General features: G+C 40.9%; 1 protein-coding gene across 3 annotated transcripts in view; it reads right to left on the reverse strand.

Moving 5' to 3' along the window:
* Window positions 1-11,571, reverse strand: part of mad1l1 (mitotic arrest deficient 1 like 1) — a 136,884-nt gene that overhangs the window by 118,977 nt on the left and 6,336 nt on the right. For all 3 annotated transcript variants that reach the window (XM_023814933.2, XM_023814931.2, XM_023814932.2), the window contains exons 4-10: window positions 11,193-11,372; window positions 10,723-10,847; window positions 10,406-10,487; window positions 9,492-9,622; window positions 7,571-7,685; window positions 6,579-6,640; window positions 240-326 (exon numbers count right to left, since the gene is read on the reverse strand). In XM_023814933.2, coding sequence (XP_023670701.1) covers window positions 240-326; window positions 6,579-6,640; window positions 7,571-7,685; window positions 9,492-9,622; window positions 10,406-10,487; window positions 10,723-10,847; window positions 11,193-11,372 — 782 coding nt within the window. The remainder of the gene's footprint in view (window positions 1-239; window positions 327-6,578; window positions 6,641-7,570; window positions 7,686-9,491; window positions 9,623-10,405; window positions 10,488-10,722; window positions 10,848-11,192; window positions 11,373-11,571) is intronic.

Here is an 11,571-nt window from a genome sequence, read left to right on the forward strand (position 1 = left end):
TGCTGAAAGGAGTTCGTTTCTGGAAAACAAACCAATACTGCCGTAAATGTGAATGTGTGCGGGGGAGAGAAAGTCTCTGAAGCAAGAGAACTCCAACTGCACGTTCATTCAAGACTCAACTTAGAGATTCGAGACACATGATTGGGAGTGTTGTTGAAAGTGCTATTCTTCAGGACCGTACTTCCAAAAAGACGCTCCCAGTGCTTCCAGGGGGAACCATGCCATGTAAAAACCCCTACCTGCTGGTGACAGAGTGGTTCTGCTGCTTCAGGGCGATTTCTCGCTGCTGAATCTGAATGATCTCTCGCGACAAGTCTTCTGGCTTCCTGCGAGAGAGGAACAGGTGGTTAATTAGCATCATGCCCCCTGGGCGGCAGCGCAAAGGAGGATGGCACTTCCAAGTGTATGTTTTGCCATTGAAAATTTGAAAAACAGAGGAAAAGAAAAAGCTTCTAAACAGGCATCACAACATGGGATTATACATAGTGGGACAGAGACCTTTCACCCATTACAGGCTGTAGGCTTTTGCCACATCGGAGTTGCTGTTTGCTTTTGGGGAGTTATGTGAACAGGCAGTGGATTATATCCGATTAAAATGAAGACACTGTGGATGTCAACAGTTCACAACCCCTGTAGTAAAATGTGAAAAAAGTGACGGCTAAATGTAAAGCTATAGCATGTGTGGTTTATGCTGTGCCACTGACAAGGACAATTAAAACTGGAGGAATTAAAAATCACTAGCCATCCTGTTCCACTTTATTCTAAAAACAGATGAAACAAGTTAACTTAGGGAGTTCCTCTGTAAAATTACCAAGACGTGCCAAGTCACTTTTTAGAGTAAGGCCTGTGCTCCAGGATACCTTGTTATCTAGCAGAAAGCTTTATGATGCCATAATCCTTTCAGAAGGTGTGAAAAGCCTTTTCCAAACAAAAATGTTTTGCTGCCTTCACCTTTAGCGGAACACAAATCATATCTCCTCCCTGACAGGTGCTGAGTTTAATAAAGTAAGAGGTCTCTCAGAATTAGGTCAAGTGCCATCTGTCTCAAGCCCTCCATTCAATCAACATCACAGCTTTTCATTCATCCTTCTGGAAGTCATGAACCCGGCCAAATCACCTACAGGAACATCACACACCTGTCCTTCTAGACACGTAAATGAAATTAGCAGCTGCAAAGCCTGCTGATTGAAGGTAATCTGCAAGGCTTACCCTGAACACAGAGGGCTCCTTAAGAGAGATTCACTAGTGTGAGGCAGAATTAACCACAAGACTATCACTCTAATTTACCATTCTCCACAGACATCAGGTGTTTTGAAATGAGGTTTTCAAATAAGAGATACATTTAAAATCCTCTCTGTTTTCTACCACTATGTGGTTTAAGCCAATTGGAGAAGCAGATCTAGGCTTACTGGCACAAACTAAATCAATGCCCAGAGTGTCGCCAGGCTCCATCTTAAAACGTTCACCACCACAGACAACAATGTTCTTTTCAATTATGCTTCCAAATGGTTTGACACTTCGAAGCCATAGAGAAATTAAACTTCAATGACTAAAACCTTATAGTGCAGATGTGAGTTTGTAGCCAGTCCACATTGGGATTGGTCCTGACATGCAGTGCAGACAGAGTCAACACTAAGGCTGATTACACATTAACACCAACCTTTAGACAAATGAAGTAATCAGTAAGACATTAAGTAAAATTGGCTGTGCTGGAAAGCCAATCTTGTGGAGGGTACATGCGGTCCTGAAAGAGACTGGCTCGCACCCAACAAAAATTAACCCCTGGGTGGCAGAGTGTTCGATGCTCTTCTGGCTTTCATTCCAGCTGAGCGTTTAGTATGAAACTCAAATAGGTTGCAAGTTTAATGTGCTGCTCTCTTCAGTTCCCAGGCTCACAGCCAGATCACTTTCAAGCATCACAAACATGACCCTGTAAGAACAGAAAAATCACAACAGTACAAGACCAAAATGTCACAACATTTCCTAGAGGACTCAAGCACCGACATGACACTTCAGCTGAACCCTAACATATCCATAAAAAAAAGTAATACACTAAACAAAACCGTAAGGGAAAACTAGGCAAAATACTGGGGGAAAAAAAAATTCTACCTGACCTGTAATGCATAGCATATACAAACACAACCTACATTCAAAGCAGCTCCTACAAATTATACAAATGCAACCACACACACACACAAATGCTTTTCCATCATTACAAAAATTCATAACATATTCCATAAACTACAGGAGAAAATGTCCCCTTGGTGTCACTGAGACACCAGCATGATTATAAGAATAGCACAAATAAAAAGCTTAGTTTTCTTTGGCCTTATTTGTCCACACATAGCACACACACTAATCCAAAAACTTTATAAAGAAACTGCAGTAAGTCCTTTCCCACCTCCACACATCCATCCATCTTAAAAGCTCTTATCCAGTGCAGCTCTTAAGCAGGGCGTGAACCCATCTGAGGAGCTACATAACACAAGGCTGGTGATGACCTGGACAGGATGCTGGTCCATAGACACAGATTCCAGTGAACCCATCTGAGGAGCTACATAACACAAGGCTGGTGAAGACCTGGACAGGATGCTGGTCCATAGACACAGATTCCAGTGAATTTAAAGGCACAGATCAGGCTACCTACATGTCTTTGGGCAACAGGAGGAAACCAGAGGATGGAAAGATCAACTGTGAGACAGAGTGAACATGCAAGCTTCCCACACACACACACACACACACACACACACACACACACACACACACACACACACAGTAGAATGAGAACCCTTAACCTTGGAGATGTGAGGTGACAGTGCCACCTACTGAGCCACTACACCATAATTTAATCACTAAATTTAATACACTGTGCAAGAGATGATTCCCCACCCCCCTAGAATAATTTTGAACAGTTAGAAGTAGAGACACTCAATATATACTTTAATGCTTGACAGTTACCATTTCCAGGTAACTTCTTACCATAATCCACGTCAGTCACCTCTGAGAACAGAGCATGTCAGTCTGTATTAGGCCACACTCAGAGTCAATCCTTGCTCAGCCATTAGGAGAGAGACTTCCTAATCTCAAGCTTCCAGGCATTTAGCACAAGATTAGCTCATTCACTCGGGTCCAAAGGAGGCAGGTAATCCGTCAATTAAAAGGTTAAAAAAAATTAATTTAGTTTCAATCCATTTCTTAAATGCAGTATTTTTCCCCTTATTTTTCATAAATACTTAAGCATTAATAAAACAATGCAGCAATGTAATGAAACATAAAACAGGCATTAACTAGTATGTACGTATGAATTAGTCATTTTGAAAACATAATATTTTAAATGAGTGAGATGGAAACAGGGTGTATGAACATGGCACCCGTTAAGTCGATTTAGCAGACTAACTGTAAAATGAAACAACGCCAAAATGCACATATGCAAAACTAGTTCCAGTAGTCCCAGCCTGACCTCGGAAAATTAACCTGAAACTGTCTTAAATCTCTGACCAATTAGCATATTATATGAAAAGCACAGCTTCTTAATTCATCAATCAGCTGAATGGCATTTTTCCGAGAAGTCTGTTCAGGTTAATAAATGTTAGGAGAGGATTAAATAAAATTAGACAAAGTCAATGCAACAGCAAAGTTCAAAACCACATTAGGCAGATAAGCAGCATTTATTAAATGTGAGCTTATTGTATAAAGTATTACCATCATATTAACATTGTGCATGAAGTCAAATCAGGGGGACCTTCAAAAAGAGTAGCAGAAAAGCATGGGAGGACGTGGCCAACAACCAACTGAAGCAAGCCAATCATCCTTAAAAATTTCTGAACTTATTCAATCATCAGTAGCACTTCTATTATCATTAATCTGACCTCCCTTTAACAAATCATGGGAAGTATTCCGATATTTCAGTTCTGCTGATACATTGAGACAAAGCAACTTGAGTTTGTTGCTAGGTAATGCTTTCAATGCATAATTAAATCAAGAAAAAAAGGGAGGAACTGTGTCCTGGCACTGTAGTAGGAAAGCAGGGTATGGGTAGTAACCCGTTCTATATCCGCACAGACAGAACAGAGCCAGAATCGAACCTTCAACCCTGGATGTGTGCAGCAACAGCACAACCCACTGAGCCACTCCCTCCCTGACACGGCCTTTAACCAAATTAAAGGGCATGTCCAACCAACCCTGCAATTTATCGAGCAATTGTTCAGCTGAAAAACCTGCCTGGCATGACTTTTTTTGATGGCTTGAAATGAATGAAGAAGATTCCATATGCCAGACACTTTTTGCCTGACTGAATCCCAATTTGGGAAACTTCTCAGCAAGCCTTCAGGCATTTACGGACTCTTGTCCCTCAGCAGTAGAGATATTCCCCTTTGCAAAGAGCTGGTGAAGAATCTTGATATAGCTAGTGCATAGCAGTAGGTCTGTTTCTTTTTTTTTATAAGACACCAGGGAAGAAAAGGCTCACGCAACTCATAAAAACAGATTTTATCATCGATACAACTTATAAACAAACATCACTTCAGTTATTGGTGTAATTTCTGCCATGTGCCAAGTTATTCTGTTGCTCCAAAAGCAGACTATCAGGATGGAGATGCCAACATATTGTATGTCAAATTCACACCCTAAACATAACACTTCTGGAAACCTCTGAAGCTCTACTGTACAGTCATCCATGATTGCAAACAATGACACAATCAGCTTCTGTGATACCAAATGTTGTTACATTTTCATTTCATTGTTGATGTCAGAGCACTCTAGCAAAATCATTGTAACATAGAGCAAAATATTTACTATAGACATCCGTGTCACAGTGCAGTGCTTAAACTGGAGCCTACAGCATTTCCACACTGCTGAATGCCAACAGTGTAAGTAGATATTTTAAGGTGGCAAGACTGCAGTGTTTTCAAGAGTGGTAAGATTTAGAGTACAGCAGCCCTGAGCTGCTTAAAAGCCAGTACTCCATAAGAGATCTAAGTCAGATTTCGAGTCGTGTGTTGAGGGTTTGTTATAGAGCAGATTTTATTTTTTTTTCTTCCCCGCATTAAGAAAACTGCCTATCAAACTCCAGCCAGACTGCATTTTTCAAAATCCCCTACTCTATCACAAATACTGTGGATACACTTAGAGGACCCCAAATCTTCTGTAGAGTATGACGTGCATACAAATCCTTAAGCTCAATTACCTGGCAATAACCACCATTTCACACTCAATACATAAATACAAGAACACATCATTTAAAAAGGCAATATCCCACACTGGATGTAATGCTTTAGGAAATCTCACAAGCTCTCATTAATCATTCCATCCATGGCTGAATTATCCATCCAGTTCCCCTTTTATAAAGCCTTAATGAGAAAATGATTGCATATTTCCACATGAGCAGCAAAGCAGATCAAAGACATAACAAATGTTCTTTTCAACTTCTGGCTCTGTCAAACTCGGTGTCAAAAATCATTAGAGCAGGCATTCCAAACATTTGTCAACAAGGATAGGCGAAGAAAACATTGGAATAAATGGAAATGCCCATCAACCATCCTTCCAAAAGTCAGAACGACAGAACTAAGCATCAGAAGGTGAGAGAGGATCAAACTAGGGCAGAGCGACACCAGTACACTAAAATCAAGTGCATCAGTGCAAATCCAACTGAATCGTTACTGGAATTAACAGATAATTCAACAGCTCCATCTAGTGTGGAATTTCTAGGAAAACAAGGGTGCTTTTCACTACAGGTGCACAGTGACAGCCTGGAATGAGTGTTTGGGAATACATGTGTAATAAAACTTTGTATCATTTAAATGCACATTTATCTTGCAGTATCTCATGACATAATACCATTTAACCTACAGGTAGTCCATTTATGAGTTATGAATGAGATCCTTTGCTAAGTCTATTTTTAAGTCAGACTTGTAGCAAAGTCGGAAAAGGGACTTAGCGTCAGTTAATCAAATGGTTGTCTCGGCATACAGTATAAATTCTACCTTCAGATGCATGTAAAACATTTAATACTTACAAATACACTAAAACATCTTAAACATAATAATTACAATAATAAATTAATAAAAGTAACTACATATGATACTGACTGGAGATAGGGAGAGAAAGAGAGAGAATGAAAAAGAAAAAGATAGCGATTAAAGATAACATTATGATAACATTAATAACGACAAACCACTGAAGTCACGCAATGTCATGAGGGTCACAACACGCACTCATTATTACGAACCGTTGTATTTCTAAATTAATAGGCTATCTGTTCTTCAGTAGGAGTTGTCCGTAATATGAATGTTCTTAAGCTGGGGACTTACTGGATCAAGAAAGGCACCATCATTTTTTCTTGCTATCAAAAGGTATATTACTATAAAAGAATTTAGTCAAGCATCTATTTTATTACATGCATCCATTATCACCATTTCACTAATGGCTATTATAAGATATTTAGGTTAACTCAATGCAAAATGAGAAGAAAAAAAAACAAGTGATACAATATTGATGAGATTAAAAGAAATGCATTGAACTGGAACCAAGTACTACTGCTGACTCGCACAGAAAGCCCATGTTTATCCACATATCCTTACCTAATGTTGAGGCCAGTCATCTCACTTAAATTCTCCCAGGCTTGAAGCACTGTTGCTTGTTTCTGCAAAGAGAAATCATCTTTAACACAGGCTAAGCAAGCTCAACACTCCCTCCCACATTTAATATGAGAACAGGGGGAAAATAGCAGCAAGATATTTACATTACAGTCGATACATGTAACATAGTTACGTTAGTTATTTTGACTTCTAATTTGCATAAGTGTTAGGGTCGGCATAAACAAATTGTTTGAACGACCCTCTTAGCAAGTTTTTTTTTTTAATTACTCAATGATAAAAAAAAAGCATCTCAGGACAGACAGGCCAACATTTAAATACATAACTTCTATAAAGAAGGATTTGCACATTTCAAATGAGTTCTCATTAAGAACTACTGCTATTCTGATTGCCCAGATCATTACATTTTCATAATTAACTCGTTTTCCTAGTTTAAGTTCCTTGCACAGAGCTACAGACAAGAGCTAATTAAAAACCTGAATAGATTACAGGGGCTTGTTTTTCCCACCTCATGCTCTGAGTCACGGGAAAAAAACGCAAAGTTAATGAGGAAGAATCCTGTCATTGTTCCCTGTACCCTGCAAACTGCCTGGCTCACCTTTCCTTACTGATGAGATCTGTCTGTACTCGCAAGTGGCTCCACTGAGGAAGAGCCTTGTCATTAGCAGCACCCCACGGTCCTTCTCACCCAGGCCCATTAGATGCTGGATGAGAATGTGGTCAGGTGAGGCCCAGGCCTCAATGCCCAGACACAGAAGATGGCTAAATAGTCAATGTTGCTCAAAAGCCAACTCTTCAGACCACCTTCATCTTTCACAAATAATCTTATGATAAAGGACCCTAACCTTAGTGTTGAGTGGAAGTTCACAGAAAACGAAACAACCTATAAAAATAAACCGAACAGGATCCCCTTGAAACTCCAGTTAACAGGCTTCCTTGTGCCGTGGGATGAGTGCCAGGTCTGATTAGCCATTTACCTCCTTTTCTAACTCCAGGCTGACCATGTCCTCCTTAAGCTTCTCCAGTCGCTCCAATTTCCTGCGCAGACCCTCTGTCTCTTCTCTCAACAAGTTGCTGTTCTCCTGGGTCTCTCTGCAGAGACCAGGTCGAGAATGTAAGCAAGCTTCAAAGGGGAACGGAGGCAGTATTAGGATCCGAGGTGGTCTTTTGTGAGGTTGTGAGGTGATGTCGACTGAATTTAAGAAACCTAAACACGAATCAAAGCCTGGTTTCCACCTTCATGCAGATGTGTCAGCACGACTGTCACATAATATTCATCAAAATGGCTGGCCTTAGGCACCATGTAGAGAGGCCACGACACCCAAAAAGCATTTAAAAAAGCATTGTCGTGATATAATGCCATTGGCCGTTTCTATGTTAAATGCATTGCCCAGGTGGGGCTCAAAGATAAATTACTTTAGCTAAATGTACTTAATGAGTGAGTTCCATTCCTACAACTAGATCGTTAAGCGAACAGGTCGATAAGCAAAGAGCCACACCTTACCGATATTTCAAGCATACTGTACTGGTATAGGGTTTGTATGAACCAACTTCAGATATTGTTTTAATGTCACCTCTACTAAAATGTTATAAATGGTGCAATGTTCTACAGTAGTCTACTGTATACTGTAATAAACAGTGCACTGTCCCCGCTACATTTTCTCCATATGTAACAAAACAAAAAAAAAAAAAAACTTACATCCATTGCTTTCAAAAACATAAGAAAAGTATAACACACAGGAAAACTTTAACCTTGCACACGTCCGTGCTTTACACGCTACTGGAGGTTCCCTGGCCCACAATACAAAGCATATGCATCAAACTGAAGGCAACATATCGAAGTAAAGGTCAATTGCAAGTTCAGTGTAAACTGAAATGGTATATCAAAATAAAGGTCAATTACTGCCAACAATATACAACCTTCCTTCGCCAGCCCAAATAAATCAGAGACCAGAATAGAATAGAACAGAACAGAATAGAATAGGAACACCACATTGCCATTTCTACAACCAAAGTTCTCCTACAGCGTACTATACCGACTAGTCAGAGAGCTGGTCGTAAGTCCAGGCGGTCGTTAAACAGGTAGGTCGTTAAGTGAAGAGTGTCTGCAGTATTTAAAAAATAGTAACGGGAAGTATTTGACATTTGTTTTCATTTTATTTCAGTTACCTTCAGAAGCAATATTTATTAGTTCTCATTTAGTTGTATTTGTTACTTAATTTCCCTATATTATTTTAAGTTCATGGAAAGGTTTTCACTAACAATACTAACCATCCTTTGTACTGTCAGTGCATAGTGCACAGTTAATTTTAGTAAGATTCTTATTCATTCTTCTAACATCCATGCCACACATCGTAAACATGACTTTTAAGGGCAGCATTGCTCTGCAGCACCATCCCAGGGCTGGCGTCAAAGTATATGGTTGCCTGGCACCAAAGGCATGAGAAGTATGAACATTCAGGATCGCGGAGGGTCTGGCACATGTTGCACGCTCCCTAGTGCGCCCACTTCTGTGCAAAGCAATTACAGCCTTAAGGATAACAATGGGGGATATTGGGCAGTATCTAACTTTTTATGCCATTATACCGTCCAGATATTATACCGCGGTGGGGTAATACCATATTACTAGAAAACCGCCCAAGCCTAGCCTATGTAAACTGACTAAATAGACATCTCCTCTCAAAGCGAGTCTGATACAGAAACTTTCAGCTCTTCACTATTCCGGAAAAGTGGTCTGTTCCTGCTGGAATTTCTACTGTATTAATAGGAGAAGGGTCCTAACACCACCGCAGAAGGGCTTGGGTATACCACTACAGTGCTGTTCTCTCTCTAATGGTCAGATGTGACACTTAGAGCACAGCAGACCCCAGCGAACTAAGCAAGCGACCTTCCCTTCACCTCAAGTAGCTGTTCTCCTCGCGGAGACGCTTCAGCTCGCGCTCCATGTCAGGGAGGCGTGCAAGTTCGCTCTTCATGTTCCTCACGATGACGGAGTCCTGCTCCTGCAGAGCCAGGCGTCTCTCCAGCTCCTGCAGGTTTCCCAGAGAGAGAAAGAGAGGGCGAGCCGAGCAGCCATCAGACACACTAAAGCTACTGCGGAACCCTCGACGCGTAGATTAAAAATGGAGGCCGCTAGGGGACCGCACATGTAATGAACAGCTCTTCCACAAATCTGCTAACCTAAAAATACTCATAGAAGTGTTAAAAATGCACTAGTATAGATCTAGTACTGCAGTAAAGGCACCAAACATGTAGCCGTTTAATTGTAGCTAGCTGCAGGACTGAGAATGGCAGCTTAAGACTGTCCAGACCTGCCAGCAAGCTGTGACAGAGTGGCATCCTGTGATCTGGAATCCATAACTTCTGCTTCCCTCATAGTTTTATTGCCTCACTTATCCTTCCATGTGTTTGCTCAGCATTATACTTGTCCAGCTCACTTTCTATCTGACCAAGGTCACTAAACGCCTGTTAACTAACCTGGACTGTTACAGGTTACAGGTTTGGATGGAATACACCCTTTAACAAACTTATTAACAGAGTTGCACAATATATCATTGCAATTGTAGGCATAAATGAACACCTGTATAGTACTGAAAAGCCAGTGTCCAGACAAATGTTTACACCCATCATCTAAAGCCCCGGTGATCATCGTGCTTGCAGTCTATAACCGTGATATCATACAGCCAAAAACACACCCATTAAATATTACATCATATCACGCAGTCCTACTTAATATGATAAACAAATGGAAAAGATCATGAAATGCAGGGAATATAATGAATAGCCTTGCAGCGCAGCAAAGACGGGCATACCTTAATCTTCAGCTCATTATCGGAGTTCAGGGACTGTGTAGCCTGGAGCTCCTGAAACTTCATAGTAAGTTCCTGATATTTTCTGTTGGGAAACAAAAACATACATCCAATACACATCTGGGGTCATCACACATCAATGTAAAATTCAGTTTGGAGGTGCAAACTGGCCATCTAGATTTCAGGTAGAGGAGGAAAAGCCCAGCATTACTATTAATAACAATTAGCCTCAAATTATCATAGTGGTGATCACTAAAAGATGGGATGATAGAGATTCACAAAGAGGAGGATGTGAGAGACGGGGCCGGCGCCTCCCCTACTTGCGCTGGAGCTCCAGCTGCTCCTGCAGGCCCTGGTTGTCTGTGGACTGGGTGGTGAGCTGCATATCCAGCTTCTTCAGCTTGTGATTCAGCTCCCGGATCTCATCTCGCAAGGCTCCGTTAGTCTGCCGCGATTCGACAAGGCGATGTTTGCAGTAACAATCATTAACTGAGGGGGTTCACCTGATTACACCCCCAAAATGTACACATATAAAATGACTGTTATGAAATCACACAGTATGCATAATATTCATTTCATTCTCATTGACAGTAAAGAGCATCTGTATAGTATCTGTATTCCAATTCCTGGTATGTGAAGAAATATAGGTGAGCCATTTGCAATAAATGGGTATAATATCTAGAGCAAATAACATCTTTTACTTGATGCTCTGATCTCTGTAGTTCCCACTTGGGCCTTAGTAGTGTCACAAGCATCTGATATAACAGCATCATTGGAAATGCTGCAGTACCTTATTGGCCTCAGAAATCACAGACTCCTTCTCCTCTAATTTCTTGTTCTCTCCCTCCAGACTCTTCTTCAGAGTTTTGTTCATCTCCATTTGCTCGTTCAGGGTCCTCGTGGTCTCCGCCTCTCTTTCCTCCAATTTCTTGATACGATTGAGCAGCTCCTGGTTGCGATCCACCTCCCGCTGAAAACAGAGAGAACATACATTACACACGGCTTCATCCGGCACATCAGGCGACCGCGCTCAGGTCTGGGCATGACACAGATGCAATGGCATACAGAGAGTTCATTTCTATTAATACAGTATGACTGCATCAGAACATCAACTTATAATAATTAAACACAGCAGCAACATATGAAGCAGAACCAGCTATTAAAACCAG

Source organism: Paramormyrops kingsleyae, chromosome 5 (assembly GCF_048594095.1).
Source record: "Paramormyrops kingsleyae isolate MSU_618 chromosome 5, PKINGS_0.4, whole genome shotgun sequence".
Taxonomy (NCBI): domain Eukaryota; kingdom Metazoa; phylum Chordata; class Actinopteri; order Osteoglossiformes; family Mormyridae; genus Paramormyrops; species Paramormyrops kingsleyae.